A 23,541-nucleotide genomic window follows, 5' to 3' on the forward strand; every position below is an offset into this window, starting at 1 on the left:
AGAAAGAGCACCGCTGGGTCTAATTAAAGATTTATAAAGTTTCATTTATTTAGCATTACTGCACATCACTACCGACATTCATACCTGGACCGGAGTGCTTTTCTCTTGCCTTTGATGGATTGTTGATAGAAACTTTATCGCCACCTACTGGCCCAGCACTTGTTTGAGCGTTTGTCGTAGTTTTCGTGTTCTTGACGAAGATATATTTCAAAACAAATGTAGTGTGTATCGTATTTTCTTTGTTCTTTTTTTAATGGAGGGGAAAATATCTGTTCACAAAATGCGTCCACGAGGCCTTAAAGTCGAGTATCACAGTGTTTCTGTCCTTGTTGTTAAAACACAGAAGATCCTGCTTCCCATCGACCACGAGGCCATTTTGTTCTTTGATTGATCTGAAGAGAATCAAAGGACGAGCGCGCCGTCCACTCAGCCTCTGCACTTTCCGTTTTTTATTGATGCAGAATTTGTACACAGAGATAAAAAGCAGGAAAAGCGTCGGTGAGCTTTGATCCTCGAGCAGCGGGGGAGTAAAGTTGACTCCAAAGGAAACGCTGCTGAAGTTTCAATTCACGTTTAAATATAAATACATGATATTGATCCTCATTTCTAAAAAACCAACAGGGGGACTGGGAGCCTGAGTTGGACCAGTTTGACACCTGGTATCAACCTGTGACCTGTTCAGTACAGATACAGAGTCTGGATGATGAGGAGAGGTCACCGGCCTTTCTATGAGGATCAGGAAGAGTTTTATCTGAGACCACAGGGAAACGCAGTGAGGTTTAAATATTAAGACGACGATTATTCTCAGTAGAAATGAATCTACTGATTATTTTATTCATTAAACAATTGTTTCAAATGATTTACTCTTAACAAACATGGAATATGGGATATGCATTTCAAAAAAATACTTGAAAATACAGCTTTGTTATATCTTCACTGACGAGTAAACATTAATGTTATATCTAAAAAGAATTGCGACGCTCGCTCTGACTCGTCTGACGTGAAACATCAGAATATCCCCCGAGCTTCTTGGCGTAAGAGTCAGTGACACCTCGAACATTCCTGCACAGCCGGGCCTGTGGGCCTGGTGGTAGAAGTCACACCAGTTTCCAGTTGGTTGAGGGAGCAGGTGAAGCAGAAAGCCACCACGTAGCAGAAGCTGGACCCACAGACGGATATATGGGGGCAGTGGGTGTGGGTGGGGTGTGGGTGGGGTGGGGGGTGAGCACAAAGCAAGCAGCGTGGGAGGACAGAGCAGAACAAGAAGTGGAAGAGAAACGAGGGAAAGTGCTGAAATCAAGTACAAAGGAGGATTAAATTAAAGAAATCTCCTCCCGGACTTTCTCCTTATCATCATTAGTCGGTGGTGTTCTACTTATTCTAGGAATTATACGGCTCTGGAGCTGTAATGTACCCGTCCTCGTGCTTTTAACTTGAGGTGCACATGAACGTAGAGCGAGAGCTGAGACGCTGAGGAAGAGGAAGAGCATTCCAGAGACTGCTGTTCTACAAGGGATCGTATTGGCAGGGAAGCTGAGGCTGAATCTCCTGTGATGTTAGATGTTTAAACTGGAGCTCCACACAGCTTTGATTCTCAGGGACTGACATCAAAAAATCAAATACTCGACGCTGATGTTTTTCAATGTATTTCGATTTTCCCGGGAAAGAGAGAAACCTGCAAACTGATGGAAATGCGACTTGACTGCGTCTCTCGTCTCCTGACAAACGTGTCGAGCAGACGTCCTGCGTCGCTTTGGTGAGCAGCTGCTACCGGCGGCTGCGGGCTGCCACGGTGCGTTCAGGGCCCGTTCCCGGGGAGACAGGTGTTGATTTTGGGAGAACCGGTGCAGATGCTGGCTGTTTGGAGTAGGAGTTGTCACACCTGGGCCTTTGTCAACACAGCAGGGGCCTGTTTTTAGATCCCGATAATCAATGTGGACAATACGCACGTCACAATATTGACTCCTGACATGTTCGTGTGCGAGAGGAAAATATCCCTTTGCTTTTTCTGCAGACAAACTCTAAATATAAGCTGCAGATGGAAGTGCTTGACGCGAGGTCGTTCTCTGAAGCTCGGCGGTGTGAGAGTTCTTCGGCCCCCCCCCCCTGGGGGCCTGCAGTTGCCCGTTTTGAGAACGTTCACTGTTCAAAGTCCACAGAGATGTTCTGCTAAATGGAAAAGGGTTGTTTGCCTCCTCACACAGACGTTGCATCAGCTGCGATGGCTTCCGACAGAAAGTGAAAAGCTCTTCTCCGCGCTCGTGTTCGGCACTCTAAATGTAAATGTGGCTTTTTAGGTTGAAGCGCCTGCAGTAGCTCGTCACGTGCGTCGCTTTCACAGGATTCAGTTTAGTGCTGTGACCAGACACATTCCCTCATAATTAAAACAAAAGTAAACGTGGTACGGCCCTTTAACGCAGATTAAAGCAGCATAATCCCATCTGCACATGGTGCAATTATTTCTATATATTTTAAATGTTTATGTTTAATATAGTTGCACGCCACGATCACTACGATAAGATGGCAGCACCCGGATCCAAGATATCTCAGCCTAATATTTGTACCCTGGTAGGAAGAGGAGACACGTCCTTCATCTTTATATTTATTATACAAATGGTTAATTACTTTCATGATTTTAATAATACAATAAGGAGGCGGTGCTTCCATGATAATGTGATGTGCAGATGACATTTTCCAAAATTGTTTGTGGGGATAAAACTTTAAGTAAATTTTTCATTTGAAATTCAAAGTTTAGTTTTTGAAAATGAAATCCTGGTGAAATAAGATGCATCACTTGAATAAGCTTTGTTGAGAATCTGACATGAACTGTCTGAGACACTGTCATTTTGTATTAAAACGTTAAAATGAACATGAGCAAACAAAGGAACTGGTTGTTTGACAAACACGACCATGAGTCACGGTCCTTCCCCAGATTTCACTGTGTGGGATGAAATCAAAACGTGTGATTAAAACAACTCACTGTGTAAATTCTGTGACTAGTTTGAGAAGAACTGAGAAAGTAAAATGTTGCTCAAGAGAGAAAAATACTAGTTCAAACAACCTGATTGTCTGAGTGAGATCTGGGCCGAAGACAAGTTGATGCACGATGAATCTTTAATGATCCCAGTGTGAAATCATCAGAAAATGCAGAATCCAGCAGGAAAAAAAAGGGAGAATGAGCAAAGAAAGAAGATTATAAATCAACAGAAGGATTCACTCGCCGATTACGTGTTTTCTCGACCTCACGAGTCCGTCTTCTGCTGTTGTGTCCGCAGTTCCCCATGATCAACGAGTTCGGGGAGGACACCAACTCGTACTGCTCGTTCGAGAGCAAGGAGACGGCGCTGCTGCACTCGGAGAACGGCAGCCTGCAGCAGAGAGTCAACGTCCTGACCCACGAGGTAAGAGGACGGCTGAGGACAACGGGAAGAGACAGAGAGGAGGAGAGGGAGGAGATTTCAGAGAATCCCCTCCCTCCTTGAGAATTAATTGAATTAAAAGGGAATTGAGGCCACGGTGAACATGTGCCGGAAGACACCCCGAGCTAATTAAGCACTAAAGCTGCCGTGCAAGCAAAAAATCACAGAGATTGGATGTTTTTGAGGAACCGTCCACGGAGCGATGGATGAGACACCGGTGTCCTCTTTTTGAGACGCGGTTTAATTGGGACTAAACCTGTCCAGGAATCTGCTGATTGTGTGCACCTCATGAAAGGAAAACATAAATAAAGATGCATCGTTTTATTTAACACATATACAGCATGATTAAAAAGATAAAAACAAGATGCGTGCATGTGACACAGGTTCAGACGGACTACAAAGAGTTATACTCCTGTACTTAGAGAGCGAGGAGGACGGCGGCGCCCATAATGTGCCCGGACGACTAATTCCCCCTCGGTTGTAACTCCACTACTCCCACAACAAGAGTGTGAGGAAGTAGAAATAAGAAACGCAGGAAGGAGTCGGTGAGATTGGTAGCGGCAGCGGTAGAGAGAGAGCTAGAGAGCGAGGAGGAGGAAAGAGATGCATTGTGGGAGCAGCAGAAACGATTAGTGTGGGACACACAAGGTCACACGGCTCCGACGTCGGCCCGTTCACAGTGAGGAAATGTGCCACGGCTCAGTGAGCGTGCTCTACTGGGACACTGGGACACTGGGACACTGGGACACACACACACACACACACACACTCTTCCTATTGGTTATGTGACTTACACTTACTAAGAATCATGAGACCAAAGAATCAGGACATATTTCCCTTAATTCAGACTGTTGCTCTCGTCCTGACTGAATAAAACATTTGCCGCTCATCGTCAGACCCTGTTGCAGAAGTTGCAAGAGTCCAACATGCTACAGACGAGTTCCATCTATGGTGTCTTCACCGCCGACCTGTGTCCTCCTCTCCTGGTGTGCGTCAGTGCCCTGATGTGTCAGGTAGTCTGTGATTAAGGCTTCCAGAGATATTCACCCCCCTTATTATACCACAGAGTCGGTGAGGAGCTCAGCAGGACAGCAGGAGAGTCGTTTATTAAAATAGTGTTGAGCATCATCATTTGTCGAGATGAGGGAGGCGTTGCTGAGGTGTCGGGATTCTCTACATTTGCTTCGTGACACAACATGTTTTCCCCTTTGATCATTTTGAGAAAGTTTTTAAATGACAAGGAGCCTTTTCCTCACTTTCTGCTTCTCTGTGTCTCGTCTTCAGCTCCAGAAGAGGAAGGAGAGGGAGGAGCAGCTGGAGGACGTGATCCAGGCCTACGAGAAGATCCACATGGAGAAGAGCAACCTCCAGAGGGACCTGGACAAGATGGTCTGAGGCGTTAATCAGTTCACTGCGCCGAGCGGCCGTTATTTCAGAGCAGGAGCCACACGGCTTCATGAGTTCATTCTTACAGGAGATGAGGAAGGAATATAAAATGTAAAACATGGTTTCAAAATCATGAATAGTTAATGAACATATTGAATATTTAGAGTCAAATTAGCAGGTTTGGCCAAAAGTATCCGGACACCACTGGAGGTGATTTGAACCATTTGCTTCATACTTTATATAAAAGTGAACGTAGACTAAAACTGTGTAAGATTCATACTAAAAGTTAGTGTGCGTACAAAAGGAAATGCTGGACACCAAGAAATGGTTTACAAGATGGCGCTGGATCAAATATCAAACTGGAGGCTTCACAAACCAGAGGGTGACGTCACGATGGGTTCAGACCCTGAGCTCCACTTAAATACATAAAATGTGAATTCCCTCATATGTAATAATTCAGTCAGTGTGACAGTGACACCGCTGCAGGGGCAGATTATAATTGAACTATGTAACATGAATGCTAACGAGGAGTTCACTCATCTATTTGACTGTAAATTGGGTTTAAAGTGATATTTGTCTCGTCTCTCCGGACGTTTACTTCACAACCTGATAGTGAGAGCAGGAGAAACTTCACAGAACTCCGTCGTGCACTTTAGACGACACTGCTCATCTCAAAGTCTTTGTCTTCGGAGGAAACCTTTTTCATTATGTTTCAGTCAGAGTGAAACGTCCTTCAGGGACAAGAGTCGCTGTCGAGTCTTTTTTATTTTACCCGTGAGAGCAAACTGCAAATCTTGCCCCAAAAATCACATCTTAAATAGATTTAATTTCACAAAACATTGAGTTACTTTCCCCCCCCGACATGTTACTAAAATTACATTTTCCTTTGATAAATCAAAGCCAATCCAGACCAGGTAGCAGCTTCCAAGTGAACAGATTGTCTGGCTGCTCTGTGATAACAAACCATCTCATAAGAGACTGAAGTCCGCGGAGCAGCATCAGCACTTTTGTGTGGTCACAGTGATTTAGAGACAACGTGCGCCAACTGTGACGGAGCTGCCAACAACTGACCCCAGAGCTGTGGCAGTTAATACCTCTCCCTCCACCTATTGGGCCTCATTGACCTTTAACCTCTCCGCAGTGCACCCACTCACTCCTCTGCACAGTATGTCTATAAACACAGTACAGGATAAAACCAATTCTATTTCTGGCCTTTTAAATATAAGCATTAACTGATATTTATGACAAATAACGTTATGATTCTATAATTATACTGTTAATGATTAATATGAAAATGTACAGCGGTGAAGTGTGAGGCCCTCAACCTGCTGAGTTACACAGTTTTGTGTTGTTCAGCTCTGAGTTCTGTTGTCTGACCACGAGATGTTTTTATGCTCAAAGATTCTCACGTGACGGTTGTTTAATATCTCTCATTAATATGCTCTGTAAAATGAATTACACTCCTGATGCTGTTATTGTAGATGAAGGTCATGATAATTTCGGTTTAAGTGTTTTCTGATAAACGTATGAAATATCAGCGCTATGATATCAGGACATTAAAAGAGATGATTGTAGATGTTTAGATGGTGAAGTCTGTAAATGTTAAAGAACGTATATTAACCTCCATCAGGAACTGAACACTTGCAATGCATCCTGGGTTTCATAGTGAAAACGTGTGATTGCAGACGAGCCTGGTGGAGAAGCACGTGGAGCGAATCCTCAACCTGGAGTCGGTTCTGAGGCAGAGAGAGAACTCGCTGCAGAAGATCAACATGCAGCTGCACAGCAAAGACATGCAGTACCTGCAGCTGCACGCCGGCCCAGACGCACACTGTGAGTAATGACACACACACACACATCAGAACCGGCCCCATACAAACACTGGTGCGCTGGATGTTAGAAGAATATTTCTCCAGTTAGGGTCAAACTAAATTTACTGTTTTCTTTTGGAGCCAAAGAACAAGAGTCAGTAAAAAGTTGAACTGCTTTAAATTACTTTAAGTGTCTGTAATTCAGCATATCAGCGGTTTTATTTTGACAATCGCTGCAAAGTAAGATAAGTACAGCAAGTTAAGATGTTTGTGTGTCGGCTGTTAATCATCTCTTCTCTGTTACTCATGGCCTAATGAATCAAATCCAACAATCTGGCCGCAAAGTGTTTAAACTGAGTTCAGGTCAGACCTCGGCCTGTTGCACAGTGCCGTCCAACTCCAAGAAGAAGAAGAGACCTGTGATCTGAGCGGCTGATTGAAATTCACTCGTCCTGGCTTCAAATCATCTGTGGCGCCGTCGATTGGAAGGATTTGACTGAACTGTGTTCTTCATCCTGTTGCTTCCATCTGCAGCTCTCTCTTACCAACTGAGGGGAAAACCTGCCAGACGATTTGACTTATTAGCATGCAAATTAATTCCAGTGTCAGAAATGGATGAAGTTGCTTCAAACGTCCTCTGTAGTCGTGATTGAAATGAAATCCTTAAAACAATCACTGGGGATTTTGCATGATGAAGCCAAACAGTGACATGTACTCAGCAGGTTCCCTCGTCTCCAGCCCTGGATTCATGATTAAATACGGAGATTCTCTCACACTTCAGCGGTTCCAGAGTCACTAGCAGCTAAACTTTGCTCCTTCCGGTGATGTGGGAGGCTGATGAGAAGAAGTGTGTCTCGGTGACGGTGTACCTCCACGGTGGGACATATCTTGTCGTGCAGTCTGTGCACAGCATGTGACTGAGTGAGCTGGTGAGGAGGCAGGAGGAGCAGGGAGAGAAACCATGATACTGCTGCTCAGTTACATTGTCTTCTGGCTCAAGGACTGAGTCTGTGTGAGCGGAGCTGAATCACTCGCACGCCCACGCAGATCACATCACCCAGGTACACACTGAAAGAAGCCGCCCTTGGAAGAAGTCAGCTCTTCACGCTCTTTCACACTCATCTATTGAGCGTGTTGTACAACAAGCGAGGACGGAGGAGCACTGCGGGGAAAGCTATGTGAAAAATAAAAAACATGGCGTTGACTTCACATGTTTTTCCCTCTCTCTCTCTCTCTCTCTCTCTCTCTCTCTCTCTCTCTCTCTCTCTCTTCTTCTCCCCCGCCCAGTGCTGGACTGTCCCGCCCTGACCCTCCAGAGCTCCCGCAGCCTGGACGCCCTGTCCGACCTGAAGCTGCAGCGGCTGGAGGCCGAGCTGGAGGGGGCGCGGCACGAGGCCCAGGGGGCTTGTCAGCGGGAAGATGAGCTGAAGGCCGAGTGCGAGCGGCTGAAGGAGGAGATGAGACAGCTGCAGAACAGCCAGAGGGAGAGGGTCAGTGTTTGCTCTTGTGTGTTTGGGGGGGGGTTTACTGCGTCAGGACAATTTGAGTGGCGTCAAAGACAAAGAAACAAACATTACCCCGAAACTTTCCCCTGAATTATGATAAATTGACAACAGACAATTCAAAGAGAGGATTTTTGAAAACTGGATTTCAACGATAAAAGAAATCCTGACAAAGATTTTACAAAATGTCGATGGTTTGAATTTGTGACCAGGCATGAATTCCAACATACGGTATAAATTGCACACGGCTTCCTCCACTGGCACTAGACATAAATCGCCGGTGCATCATCGTCCACAATGTCTTCTTAGGGATCCTGGGCTGATGTACGCCGCCTCACTGCGGCCGCCACCGTGTCAGAAAACACACACATGTCGGAGCAAGGTTTCTCTCTTGTGAGAAACAAAATATTGACGTTGCAGCTGCAGGCGATGAGCCGCACGGGAACAAAAACACAAACACAGCATTGTCAGAGTGTGAATGTACCCACGACGTCAAACTGTCCAAACTCAGGTTTAATCTGCAGCTACACAAAACTTTTCCTTGAATTATTCACGCAGCTGAATTGCTGCCGCTCTGTGCCACATGGCAACATCGTATTAGTCAGGAAACAAGCAAATCTGGAGCAAACCAAAAATACTGCACTGCGGTTGTATGCATCCGCCAACCAGTGCAGGTCCATCTACTGTACATACTTTATATTTTCATCACTTTGACATTTGACCACCAAAATCTAATCAGGTCGTCCTTGTGTCCAAAAGAACATTTATACCTCATGTGAATTGATTCCCTCGAGGCATTCTCGAGATATCGTATTCACAAGGCAAAACATGTGCTTTGTGAGGTCACAGCGACCTTGACCTTTGACCTTTGATCACCAAATTCTGATCAGTTCATCCGTAAGTAGAACTGAATATTTTCACTGAATCTGAAGAAATTCCCTTAAGGCGTTCTTGAGATATCACGTGTTCAACACACTGTCTCCGGCCTGGAGCTGCCTTAACGACGTTACACTCAAGTACAATCGTAATTACCTCCGATCAAACGATGCATCACCTCTCGCAGCTGTTTCTGACGACGTTACCTTCAAACCTGTTTTCCTCGCCGTCAGATTTAGCCCAATATCCCGCCTGCACCTGCACGCTAATCTAATTTCTCGCTCTACTTCGACAGGAAAGGACTTCGCCCTGCAAGCAGTGTGATGTGGAGTGGATAAAGAAGGTGGGAGACGAGCAGTAAGTGACCACAGCCGATATCTGCAGTGGGAGGGAGGGAGGGATGGAGGGAAGAGCAAGGAGAGGAAGGAGGGAAGAGCAAGGAGAGGAGCATCATCTACAGAACAAAATGGAAGATGTTCTACCAGAGGCCGCCGCTCCGTTACATATGTAGATGTGCTCATGCCGACCTCCGGGGGCCTCGTTAGAAAGGAGCGGAGGAGAACGGGGTTCAAACGCAGCTTTAACAAAAGGAGTGAGGTAGATCTGACACAACGCTGCATTGACTGCATGTTCTGCTGCTCGTTCTTCAACTGCAGCACCAGAGCTTCTGCATCTTCACGACCTTTACGGGGGAAACTCCGGAGAACTGGCTGCGGAGTTTACCCAGAGATGGTTTTTGCAACACACAGCAGGAGAAGGTCCTGTAGGAACTGCAGAGCCTCTCACTCGGACGTTCCTGCGGAGGAGCAGCGGAGTGGAGTTGAGTCTGAAAGCAGCTTATGCAACACTTGCTCCAGGAGCTTTTGGCAGGAGATAGGTGTGAGCAGCAGGGGGCAGTGTAAGCGCAGAGTAGGACGGCTTCCTGTCCACTTCCTCATGTCTCGGTATGTGTTGGACGTCTCTTTGAGGCCGAGCTCATCTCCCTGTGTGCGTCTTTTCATCCCACCGAAACCAGAAACCTCCTTAATGAGATAATTCAAACGTGTTCAACGTCCCAGCTCATTTCCAGAGCCCTGGTGAAATTGGGCTCGGGCGACGCACACAGTGTGCGATCGCAGGCACAAGAGAGAGGAAGAAGTAGAAACCACAGCGAGTTGGGCAGATGACTCACGCACACAATGAAACCCCACAAGTGTTTCAATGGGGAGCAAACTGAAAGTAAGCTTCCAGTGAGTGTGTGTGTGAGGGGGGGGAGGTTTTTTCCAGACCTTGGTCACCTTTTGGTTTTACTCAACAATATCACTCACACCCACAGAAAACATGCGAAGTTTGTTTCCTGCTGGCTTTTCTTGTAATTGGGCTCATTTAGAGTAAACTGCACAGATTGATACGTCTGATAAACTCTTATCTTCTGCAGCATCAGCAGCACTTTACTATAATCTGGAGGAGATTGTTTTACTTTGTGGGTTTGAAGCTTCTCCGTTGTGTTGAGCTTTTTTTTTGTCACAAAAATCTAATAGACTGGTGAACATCTGTAAATGCAAGGAGTCAGAAATCATCAAATTTCCACAACAAATTTCATCTTATCCTCCATTTGCTTCTGTCGTGGTCGACTTTGTTATTGATTCTCTCTTCTGCACTTCCCAGAACTTTTGCAAGAAAAAACAATTCAGACGTAACTCGAGTTTCCCCCACCCCCACCCAGCATCACGCACCAAGCCACAGCTCTGCAGACGCTGGCAGACGCTGGCAGCCACCGGGCGACCGACTCCTCAGCTTTCAGAAAGCGAGAGGCCGTTTACAATAAATCAAAATCACAACATTGTGATTTATTTAAAAATGAAGTGGAATTCCCATTTCTTCTTCTGAAATTCAAAAGTACTCTTGCATGTTTTGAAACTGTTTCACACGTCTGTGTTCAAAGTGCTGGATGCACAGAGCAGAAAGTGAGACAGAGGATGATGCAGTGCAGAGTGTGAAAAGCCCCCCCCCCCCATTGCGTGTGATGGCTGTGTAACACACGTCCCTGTGTCAGGCTGCAGGTCAGCGTGAACACCAGAATTCAGTTTCTTTAATATCAGGTCCCAGTAAACCACGCTGAGGCACGTTCATGAGGATAAATCGCTGACCACTGTGCGTTCGAGTGTCTCCCCGGAGGCCGGCGTCCTTAATGTGTGTGACTGAGCTCTCAAGGTTTGAAGAAGAACGTTTATTATAGCTGCGAGTGTTCGGCAACAAAGAGGAGCTCAGATCTCACGGGCGGCTGCAGTGACGGCTCAGATCAGAGGTCAGATCTCAGCCCACACTCCGTCTCCCACACACACACACACACACACACACACACACACACACACACACACACACACACACACACACACACACACACACACACACACACACACACACATATATATACCGCATCTTGATCAATTCACTCACAAGAGTCTTTCATCAGTGCTGCATCGGCATCATCACACTCCTCCTACGCGCTGTAATATACATTGTACAGTATGTGCACGTGAGAAGAGAAGGAAACAAACTAAAAACAGAACATGCGCACGTTGGGAGTTTTATAAACACACAGAGACAAAAACAAACAAGGGACCTCGTGTCACAGATTGAAAAAGTGTGTTCAAAGTTCGTCCTGGCGTGCGGGTTGTTCACACGTCAGGTTTGCGACACGGGACCCAGAGCGGGAGGTGTCCCCGGCTCTGACAAAACACGGCGTAGTAAAATTTGAAAAGTGCGATGGTGTGAAAAGGAAGAGGAGCACTGAAGAGATTCAGCTCAGATATCAGAGAGGAAGACGAGGTGCGGACCGGCGAGGGATGGAAGCGGATGGATTATTTTTACGGGCCCTTCTGTGATGACAATATTACGCGGCACTCTCCACCCACCATGCCAGTAAGTTTCCCTCATGACTGCTATTTTCCTTTAGCATGAAACCAGGAGGCTTCTATCCAAAGCCACATGCAGGGACTGTGTGTGCATCCTCTGCACAGACGACCCCGAGTCGTTTCCATGGCAGTACCAGGTTCCACCGACTCAAACCACAACAGGGGGAGGTTGTCAGTTATACGCTTGGGGGGGGGGACAGGGGTTCGATACCCCCACTCGGTCTGACTCATCACAGGGTGGAAAACAAGGTGGGACAGTCACAAAGGACCAGTAACCAGTGGAAGTTATGACTTATTATGAAGAGTTTATATGAAATTGTGGGCTTCCCAGAAACGGGGTCCCTGACATCCATTTAAAAATATTTGGGGGATAAAACTGTTTTTTTTTAACTGTTGTGTTAGAATAATAAGTTTGGTTTTTTAGGGGGATTTCTCAGCAGATGTGAAGTTTAATGTAAAAATAGAAGGTGGAGAGAGTTGAGATGTGGAAACAAAAATATATTTGTGCAAAAATGTGCAGTGGCCCAGAGCAGCAGCTCTATACACACACACACACACACATACACACACACACACATGCACACACGCACACATGCACACGCGCACACACGCGCACACGCACACACGCACATGCACACGCACACACGCACACACAGGAAAACTCATTTAAATGAGTGTGTGGGTGAGCAGGGGAACATATTTTTAAATTTTACACAGTTTTATTTGCTCTGTAGGCAGGATACTCATTTCTTTTGTTATTTTTATTATTTCAGTGCCAGTGTTTCAGTCCACGTTTACATGTATTTCCTACTTGTGCAGAAATGTTTTTTAATCTACCACGATCAGAGCTGCTTTATCAGGGTCTGGCAACCGTCTGGTTCTCGACTTCCTCTTTACGTCTGAATCTTTCTCTTTATCATCAACTGTCTGTTCATCCGCACTCAGACGAATTTTCATCGTGTCTTTTTTTTATAAAAACACTCGTCTTGCACATTCGTTTTTTGCTGCATGCAACTAATCAATTGGTTACAGTAATAATACAATAAATTACTCAGAAACAACTGATCATCTCGACAGATTTCCAACAACATCAGGGTTTCACATCTCTCATCTCGCAGAGCAGCATCCTGGTCTACCACCGGCGGTGCTGGCGTGAGTCAATTTCAGGTCAAGACTGAGGAGTTTACAAAAAAGTGGTTAGATGTTTGAGATAATTCGTCCATTTTCAGATATGAGGTCACAGTTGTTTCTCTCTGTCTCTGAGCAACAGCTGCTCTTACCCACATACGGCAGAACACCACGCTGTATCCCATCATGCATCTGTGCGTACCTCCTCTTGTGCTGTGCTCCACTCACATTCATGCTGTGGGATTCAGATCGGTTTCAAGCTGGAAACTAAATCAGCCCGTCGCCATGGTGAGGCGACACAGAAGCGCCCTTGTTTACGCTTCTTGAAATAGAGTTGCTCCGTCGGATCGGCCCCTGAGAGAGTCATGACACATCTCACATGAAGTGGTGTGATTTTATGCACTTCAATTATGCGCCGTGACTTGCAACTCTAAAAATACGAGCCTTTAAGCCTCTTAATGAGCCCGTCGGATTCGTGAGGCTGCGTTAGCGCCGCACCGCTCATTCAAAGTGGAGATGAGGATCAGTGGAGATCTTCTGACGCTGTTTATGAAAAGGAAATATTAAAAAACCCTTTGATCAACTCACTATATAACATGATATAGGTGTCAATGATTCAACAGAGGTTACGCTGTTTGCATAATCAGCTGTAATATATGAATACGCACTCTCCTTAATGACTGTGATTATGATAATTGCATCTGTCCTCCTCCAGGGTGAATCTGGCTCTGGCCTACACAGAGCTAACGGAGGAGCTGGGACGCCTCCAGGCTCTGAGCTGCAAGCAGACGGAGATCCTGAGGAAGGCTTCGCAGGAGCAGGCGAGTCCAGGTGAGCGTCCACACGGACCACTGCTGCTCATCTCATCTGTGGGGGAATACTGCATTACAGTAAGTAAAAGTCGTGCATCCATAATGCTACTCACTTGAAAGTATATTTATATACATATGAAGTAGGATATAAAGTAGTTTGAAGTATATAAAGAAGATATATGTACTTGTAATTGTAATGCATAGTAAATATGAAAAGTTTAAGTTCTCAAAGCAAGAGGAAAGTCCCTTGAATTGACCTGTTTTATATATTTTTGAAACATAAGATATAATATAATATATAAAAATATTCCTTGTAAAAAGTAATACCAAAAAAATAACATTTATTTCACAAATGAACTAGTTACAGTCACTTTAAATTAAGATGTATTAATATGTAAGTAAATAAAAGTGGAGCCTGACGGATGTTTGGAGGCCGATACCAAAATAAAAAAATGGAACTGAGTTTTTATATTTTACAGTTTAACCATAAACTTTATTGTAAATAACTATAAACAAAAAGAAAAACAACTTGAATTAATTAAATAGGATTTTTACGTAAAATTCTAAATATTTATTATTATTTTATTCTGTAAAATAAAAGCTTTCATATCAAAAAACATAAATGCTGATACTGTCTCGGATCACATCCTCCAACTTTTTTAATTTAAAAATAAAACACTTATCTCCTTAGACTTGTACAATCTACTTTGAAACAATTTTTTTATATTTTAAATCCTATTTTTATTCTATTTATTTAACGTCCCTAATTACATTTTATCACTAAAATTCTTGTTGGTAGTAACTTTACGGGAATTTAACGAAAATAATCTTTTGTTTACGCTTTGTAAAATCAAATGTAGTATAAATCAAATGAATCCATTATTACATTACTGCATCGTGACACTAAAAGGAGTAACAGTCGTGATTTGTTATAGTTTTCTCACTTCAGGCTGAAAGTAGAAGCAGCCGACACAAACGTGTTGGAGAGTAAAACTCACAAACTGTACAGTAGCAACACCTTTTCTCTTCCTGCACACACACAAGCTTATGTCTCACGACCGTGCAGCTACTGCCCGCAACAAATCAAAAGGAGCACCACAGGGAAACTGCATTTTAAAAACTGAATAACTGCATATTTCTACTCGGCAAAACACGCAGAGATCCCAGAACTCCACTCGACTTCCCTCCGAGGTCGTGTTGTTTTTCACGTTAATCTACAAAAATGTGACTTAAGTGGCACTTGTGCTTTCGGCAGCTCCAGGATCGTGTCAGTGATGTGATTGTCTCCCGGCGATATTTAACCACAAAAACAAATACTCCTTGTGAATCGTTGAATAATCAGAGTTTAACTGAATGGTCCTGTGTGAGTTTCCTCGTCGTGCGGAGGTGCAGGAGACTTCACACACACCCCCTCCCTCTTAACACCTCAACCCACTGGCCATGTATGATGTTTCCTCTTCGACATGCGAAGCTGAGGCGGCGACTGACTCATCACCGCATCTCGTAATTATGGGAAACTCTACGATTGTTCTTCAGAGGAACGTGGCGTGCATTTTGGGTTTGTCTAATATCTGTGGGAAGGTCTGTTTGTAATAAGTGACGCACCAGAGGGAGCGGCAGCGATCCATCACGAGAACGTCGTATTAGAACCCAACGTTATAAAGCTGGGACATTTCCTCCTGCTCTTCCTGTAAATGACGACAGGCAGATTTATGAAACTGTTTATGAAAAATGTCTCGCATGTTTTTTTTTTATTGTTCCACATGGAAAAACAATTTCTGTTTCAGGGACGTTCACACGCACGCAAGTGTTTCTCCTGTTATCTGGAATATCATGAAGAATTCCCTTAACGAGAACTAACGAGTTTAAAGCTGGGGTTGGTAATCGTGGAAACGTTCGGGTTAGTCACGATGAAGGGACTCAGACCAAAAGTTCATAAAAGTCCTTTATTTCTCACGTTTGCCTTTCTTCTCTGTGTTGCCATTGCAGTTCAGCGCCACTCTCCCATCCACCACCAGCGCCACTCGCCAGTTTCCCAGCGCCACTCGCCCATCTCACAGCGCCATTCTCCGGTCCCGCCTCCGCCGCACCACTCCCCGATCCAACAGAGACGCTCCCCGGTGCTGCAGCGCCTCTCACCGGACATGCACCGCCGCTCACCCCTGCTGGACGTCAACAACGGGCCGGCCTCTTACTCCTGCCGGCCCCCCAGCCACCACCTGAGGGCCAGCTTCCAGGGCCGGAGAAGTTACTCCGAGGTCGCCGACCCCTCGGCCTACCAGTGCCCGCCCCGCTTCACTCTGGACCCCGTCTCCACCCTGCCCAAGCCCCGGCCTTACGGCGATTACCCAAAACAAAAGCCCCAGCATGTGGGCTCTCCTCACGGAGGACTGCAGCACAGGGGCTCCCCGTCCCCCCATCAAGGGGGTCCCGGAGGAGACGGGGGCCACGGGGAGAGCTCCATGCGCCACTCCAGAGAGATGCCATTCCCTCTGTCTGAGGTGGGCCACCTTCATTTTGAGCCCCCTCCTCCTTCCACGCCGGCCCCTCAGCCCACGCAGTCCTCTGAGGACGAGGAGGAGTGGACCTGCCCACATCCCATCAGCCCACCACGGACACTGGGGGTGCTCTCTGCGGCGGTGCCCAGCGGCGCCATGAGAGGCCCGGCGTCCTGCTCGGGCTTCCCCATCCCTCAGAGGCCGAACACCCTCAGCTGCCACCCTCAGTCGGGGTACATGTCGGCCGAGCACGCTCAGTCCTGGCCTTCCATCAACGTGAGTTAAAGCACAAGGTTCCTAACACATTGCACGAGCAGCGACGCGAAGTGAAGCCGTGAAGCTGCAGCAGTGAAACTTCTCACGTGTGTCTGGTGCCACTTTTTCACAACTGCAGAGCTGCTTTACAGAGAGAAACGTTTCCACTAAGTTCATCTTTTTCAAACTGCTTGTCACTATCATCTGAAAACATCTGTCTTCACCATGACTCCTCCTAGTTCCAAGTTCCTTTACAAGAATCATTCAGCATTTTGTGAAATACACCTATTTGCTTGATATCCGCGGGCGAGATGAGAAGTTTGATACGGATGTTATGACTGTGCATTCGGCAGGACTGAAGAAGTGAGTTTAATCTATCTAAGCATAAAAGGGAAGCAGTTATTCTAGTTCCTGTCCAGAGTTTAAAGAAATATGCTCGGTAAAAACTCTAAAACCTTCATTTCACAACAGCATGGTCACAGTGAGGTTGCCAGGTTTGGTATTATGGTGCCTTTTGAGCACAGGAGCAAAGGAACTGCGTGTAGAAAAAAAAAAACTGCTCCTTTAACTACAAGTTATGATTTTAATATTTCTGTTCATTTAAAAATACTTCATGTTAAAAACAGCCGCTTCAGGGGTGTTGGTGGGCGTATTTCTGGACAGAGCCGGGCCACCTGCGTTCCTCCGTCTGAGCACGACAATCCTCAGGAAAGACAAATGATAGTATGAGTCATATCAGCAAATGCTCAATAACAACATATGTTTACGTTCGATGCCTCGTGACGTCGGAGGAATTCTAACGGCTGCGTTGAGTCATTCCAGAGTCAGCGAGGTCACACGCATTAAACTCCACTCACACGAGTCCTGGGAGATCCGCAGCTCCGTCCTCCTCGAGCAAGGAAATGAATAACTGTCAGTTTGCGTGGAAACAGAAACGGTCGTCGTGAATAACTGGGCCGACTCCCTCCGACCGACCCGCAAGATACATTCACACCACCTCCCTGAACACGGGTCGCAGAGAAGAGAAGCTTCTCCACAGAATCTTCAGTTTAAAGTTGTTTTATTATCATATTTGTTATTTTTTTCAGCCACTTCTCCTTGATAATATGAATCATATATATTTACGGTAATAAACGATGCCATCTTAGTGATGGGCAGGAAATGGTCATGTTGGTGGTGAGTTGAAAACCAGGCAGATTCTGAGGCGTCTCTGTAACTCGATGCTGATAAACAGCCGAGTCGTTGTCATCGTTATACCACATTATTATTTGTTCCTTTTTGTGCATTTCATAAACCACAGAGGTTATGAAATGAGTGCGATATGAGGCATTGCTACCACATGAGCTATATACGCAGCGGCCTAGGTTCGATTCCAGCCCATTCTCTCTGCACCCCCCCTTTCACCACTACACTCCCTGTCCTATTAAATAAGGGCCATACTCCTGCTGGACGGGGGCGAGCACATAACCTCCTTGTTGGAGGCAACGATTTCTCCGAGCGCCTCTAAATTTAACCGGATCAAACCCGTGAATCAGGACACGGGTGAGAGTTTCCACCGGGGTGTACTACCAGTCGTTGTGTTTCATGTTGTGTAAGTCTGAAGTGATCCCTCAACAAGTTGTGATGTAATTTTTATTGCCTCCCACAGAGTGACTAATACAATCCAGTGAAATGTCTCCTGAGGTTTATCCTGCCGCCTAATCGTGTGTGTGTGTGTGTGTGTGTGTGTGTGTGTGTGTGTGTGTGTGTGTGTGTGTGTGTGTGTGTGTGTGTGTGTGTGTGTGTGGGGTGCAGCTCTGGATGGAGACCGAGGAGAGGCGACATGCGGAGCTGCCCTCTCTGCCAGCTGATATTCCCTGTCGGTTACCCTGACGATGCCCTCATCAAGCACATCGACTCCCACCTGGAGAACAGCAAGATCTGATTGCCATGGCAACCAGCTAGCGCGCACACACACACACACACACAGACACACACACACACACACACACACACACATCTGCGCTCTCCTCTTATAGATTATGTAAGAGATCAGCAGACGTGGACAAATGGAAACTCCTCCTCAGGCGATCCATTTAGAATCAGCTGTGTGCGGTCTTCTGTGGGTGGGGATGCAAAATGGCACAGGGGTCCATTTTTTTTTTTTTTATTTTAACCACGGGTCTGTCTTGGATTTGCCAACAAGCAGAGCCCTCTACCGATCGCCCTTGACAACGCTCTGCCTGTAAAATCCCCGGCTCCGGCTGCTGCTGTTCTGTTTTGAGTCTCGTCCTGTGGTTTTTCAGACAGTTTCAGGTATCGTGTCGTTTTTTCCGCATCACAGATCAGGAGCTCTGCATGTCAAAGAGTCAGCTTCAGTGTTCCAGAGAAAAATGATCAGGGCGACCTTTTTAAATTTTGACTATTGTTACCTTCAGCTTTAAATACTGTTCACCGGCATTTTTCTATCTCACTCACGTGCTCAAGGATATTTTGCAGAGGATTTCGGGGCCAAGCGGCGTACTCTGGTCGCCGCTGGTTTATTTCACGGATATTCAGGTACTTACGGGGCGTTGACGGGGGCAGAGAGGTTCAGCTTTAAGTTATGAGGGAATGACACTGACCGATTGTCCGATTCAGAAGTATAAAACATTCCAGTTTCCCCACTTCATCCCCCTGACAAGCCGGAGAACATGAATGTGAGCGTACGGTCGGATCAGCCTGACGGTGGTCGCACCCTCGCTGAGGTTGGACGATGCCCTGCAGGGCGGGGCACCGACGTCGACGCGTCTCCTCAACGAGCCGAGGGGGAAACGTTAGTCAGAATTTACCTTTATGCTTGCAGCCTGGTCAAAACTCTACGTATCTTAGCACTTTAAGTTAGCATAGCCTATAAAATGTACACGTTTTCCAGTCCCCCATACATGTATATTTTCCATGTTTAATTTACTCTTTATATATTGTTTATCTGTAAGGCAAAAAAAAAAATATGAAGATATATTTTTGCAAATGTCGCTGCACCACATGTCCCATGTGCTCGCACACTGGTGTACAGGAACTCGAGGGTTGGTAGGTAAAATCCCAGCGCACGGGATATGTCCCTGTACAAAGACTTTGAAACACCAACTGGGATTCTCCTCGGTCTTCCTAGAGATCGGAACTTCAAAGACTGTTTGATGTCACGGCCGCCCAGACCACCCACCAAAAAAAAAAATGAAATCAACGACTTCTGAATTTCTGATCTTTGTAGTGAACTGTATTTCTATCTGATAACAGGCCGTCACCTCCAATCAGCAGCGGTTGATCTCTGCAGGGTTCAAGCAAAGGCGATGCTCTTCTTTTTGATACGTGGGTTTGAGTTTTATCACGAGTGGAATCTTGTCTTGAGATCTGCTTGTGGAACTTGAACTTCTTTTTTGACAGAAAAAAACCAACACACACACACACACACGAAGTTACACTGATGTCAGCTTATCTGAGGTTTTCGGTTACATGTGCAGTTTCTAATGTAGGGGATGTCCCCACACACCCACCCATGCATTTACGCTGGTTTGATGCTGAAGAGGTGAGATGTGGTTAGTTCAGAACAAAACAGGATGATGCAGGACATAGGTTTCAAGTCTTTGCATCAGTCAACTTCAGAAAACACTGAATCCCAACCAGGTCTGGAGGGTTTGTTTCAGGCTTCAACTTTCATAAGAAGGTTTTAAAAAAAAGGTTTTCCTGTGAAGATCAAAGGATAATTCCAGTTTGTTATCAACCTGTTTCAGTGGGTTTGGACACTGATTCGCTCATTGACACATTATTGTGCAATCTGGCAACGCAGCAACATCTCAAACAGGTGATTTGCTCTGACTGGCAAGCTAACCGCTAACACAACACAACAGATTCCCTCCGTTTTCTTCACACTGCTCAGTTTATTCCTCCCTGGCCTTTCATTCATTCTATAAATAGTTATAAACTTAAGCTAGCTCATTAGCTTAGGGACAACACATCTGCAACCGCTCCTATTTTGTATAGATTTGTATTTGGACTTTTGAGTTTGGTCTGTTGTTTGCATCTGAAGACTCGAGGCGGCACTCAGCACCTCTGCAAATCAATTTCCTGGAGGAAACTCTCTACAGAAATTCTTGAGAAAAATGGTGAGGTTCAGGAAGTCTCCCCTCTGTAGTCGATTTGCTTTCCTCTCACATTTCCTTCCCCGTCAATCATCCTCACGATTCTTCACGATGATTTTGAGCTGGTTGAACTTTTTTGCCGTTTCTTTCCCCCGTCAGAAAAAGAGATAAACTGGAATTATCCTTTTTAAAAAACTACAGACTGAGGTGTACAATAAAAACTTTAAGGAGACACTTGACCATTAAATCCAAGAGGGCTTTAATGACTCCCAGTTGTTCTATTCTGTATGTATGTTCCTATATCACTCTGTAAAAAATATTTAAAGCTGTGTACAGACAGATATTTTGAAAGTGTGTAAGACTAATGTACTCTTTTATCCAACAACTTCAAATTGGAGTGTCTGTAAATCAATATATATATAATCCTGTCCACCAACAAACTAAATATAAGTTATACTAAATATATTACTACCCTGAACCTTTGCTCTCTTACTCACAGTGTAGTGTTATGTCCTTTAGTCCACTAATATCCAACTGTAGTCACTTTCGAGCTGAGGGACGACAGCGCGGCCACAAACACGCTGGATTCAAGAGAAAATGACGGATGATTGAAGGAGTCAGTCATTACGAAGACAAATTAAAGGAGACACACGATGTTGTCTTCGGGGTTTCTTCCCCCTAATCGAGTTTTTCTTTTTTGTGAATGTAACAGTTAAAAAGCCAAAACTCTGCGGTAAATCACTGAAGCTCCTGAAACTCCTCGTCAGTCATACAGCTCAGACTTCTGGGGAATGATGATGTCATAACAACTCCAGAACTACAGCTAGTTGTGCATTTTGCAAAAAGTACAACCCCCAAATAAACAAAGCCACGTAAAGCAAGTGTTTGAGACAGAGGCTGAAAAGAGGAGCTGCAGTAGAGGACAGTCTGAGGAAAGTGATGTTTTCTGAACATTCAAGCATGAAAACCTTTTCAAGTGATAACACTAATATAAATATGATGAACCTGTATATGAGCAGAATGTCTGAAATATCATACGGCAGCAAGAGAAAGAAAGAAGCACAATGATCCAGATGTGAGGGAAGTAGTTGTCTCTTCACCGACGATGTAAAGTTGCATCAGAAAACTTTAATGAATTTGGAAACTTTAATTTACAGGTAATATAGTTGAACTTCAAGTTAAACAGCAGCTGAATTACTTTTTTGTCCATAGAGGAAATGTGCAGCAGCAGTACCCCCAATCTGAGGACCTGAACTGGCTCATGGCCAAAGACAACAAGTTATTTCCTGTATTTTGAACAGCAGAGAACGTGGCTGGTGGGTTTGTTGCTCGTGTCGCGTGTGGAGAGATGCGTTGTGGTTAACGTTGGCCGGCAGCAGCGATGCAGAGTGATCACGCCTCAGGCCGAGCTCATAAACACACATGTTTACACAAACTGCGCTGAGGTCCATCACATCAAGCTTACAACCAATTTGCAAGAAGTAGAAAGGCAACAAAAAATAAAAAATCTGCGCTCATTTCGTCTGTTTTTCTTCTTGTGTCCTAACAGAGAACTCACTCAGTTTACTGAACACAAAGACTTTACATTTAAATTTAATATTTCTTCATCGTGAAATTTCACTCAAATTTTCTCTCAGATTTACTCAGGAGACAAACGCATAGGTACAAGAAAAAGATGTGTAAGAAAAGATCTAATTCTCTTCATTGTGGTTCAGCTGCTCTCTCCTGTGAGGGAGGTTTTCATCTTCTCGACACGAAGCCTAAACGAACCTCGGCACTAGTGAACTCTCCACCACACGATTCTGCAACACCGGTGGCGTTCTGTGTGATAAAAGAAAAACAAACAACGGAGATGTATAAAGAGTCACTTTTACTTTCTTTCTCTGTAAATATTCTGTCAAATAAAACTGCAACTTGCACAGAGACTCGTGTTGATCTGGTTTCTTCATGTTCGAATGATGTCACCTGCTCTCGACACTTATTTTAGAGTTTGTGACTCACATGAAACTTGCAGTTGTTGTCGTATGAACAAATATTTCCATTTTTTACTTTATGACAATACACTACAAATTTATATAATTACAGTAGACTTACTATAGAAGTTACTGATAAAAACTTTAACAATAAAAATTCAAATTAATTAAGTGTTTGACCTTTTATGAATCAATTATTTCATAAATAACCGAGGACTTAATAAAATGACTACTATTTATATATCTGTAAATATATTGACTTATTGTCCTTATTTGAAATTTGATGGTTTTGACAAATGCAATTTTAACGAGCAAAGAATTTAAATATCTAAAATGTTTTTTGTTCACTTTTCAAATCACAAAGTTTTTCTGTAAAACATAAAATCGATTTTGATTTTGTCTTTTGATGAAAGGTTAGAACTTTCTTTTTTTTTTGACTGTTACCAACCAGCAACAGTTTTTTTCTAGATTTATAACATGTCAGAACAAATTTCTTTTAAAACAAACCAATTTACTGAAAGCACTTCTGTCAAAAATACACATAACGTTTGAACATTTGATATATCAAGCTCTGTTGCACTCTACTGAAGGAGCAGGCAGAAAAGGCCAAGTTATTTCAAGTTTGTTTCTTTCGTCTTTAGCTCGAAGCCGCTAACTTCAATACGTAGCCTTCCTCAGGAAAAAGAGAAACGCACCCACCCATCCGGGCCACAAAACCACAGACGCTGGTCGACACGTGTGAGAAGCTACAGACGACACGAGGGTGCAGGGAGAAGCAGCAGAACAACCACATGAACTCAGTCAATAAGTGATGAAAAGCAGCTCACTAATGAAAAACAACAATTCACTCGCATGTACACACACTGCTCAGGCCCTGCCCTGCACAC

At 44.8% G+C, this 23,541-nt stretch overlaps 1 protein-coding gene across 1 annotated transcript in view; it reads left to right on the forward strand.

Annotated features, from left to right (window-relative positions):
* Positions 1–22,604, forward strand: part of tbkbp1 (TBK1 binding protein 1) — a 44,059-nt gene extending 21,455 nt beyond the window's left edge. The window contains 9 exon segments of the mRNA XM_035146826.2: positions 3,276–3,401; positions 4,704–4,808; positions 6,491–6,638; positions 7,904–8,106; positions 9,290–9,351; positions 13,735–13,850; positions 15,821–16,605; positions 18,379–18,405; positions 18,407–22,604. Of these exon segments, the coding sequence (XP_035002717.2) occupies positions 3,276–3,401; positions 4,704–4,808; positions 6,491–6,638; positions 7,904–8,106; positions 9,290–9,351; positions 13,735–13,850; positions 15,821–16,605; positions 18,379–18,405; positions 18,407–18,508 (1,674 nt within the window). The 3' untranslated portion in view covers positions 18,509–22,604.
* Positions 22,605–23,541: the final 937 nt, after the last annotated feature.

The sequence above is a fragment of the Hippoglossus stenolepis genome, chromosome 21, assembly GCF_022539355.2.
Source record: "Hippoglossus stenolepis isolate QCI-W04-F060 chromosome 21, HSTE1.2, whole genome shotgun sequence".
Lineage (NCBI taxonomy): Eukaryota > Metazoa > Chordata > Actinopteri > Pleuronectiformes > Pleuronectidae > Hippoglossus > Hippoglossus stenolepis.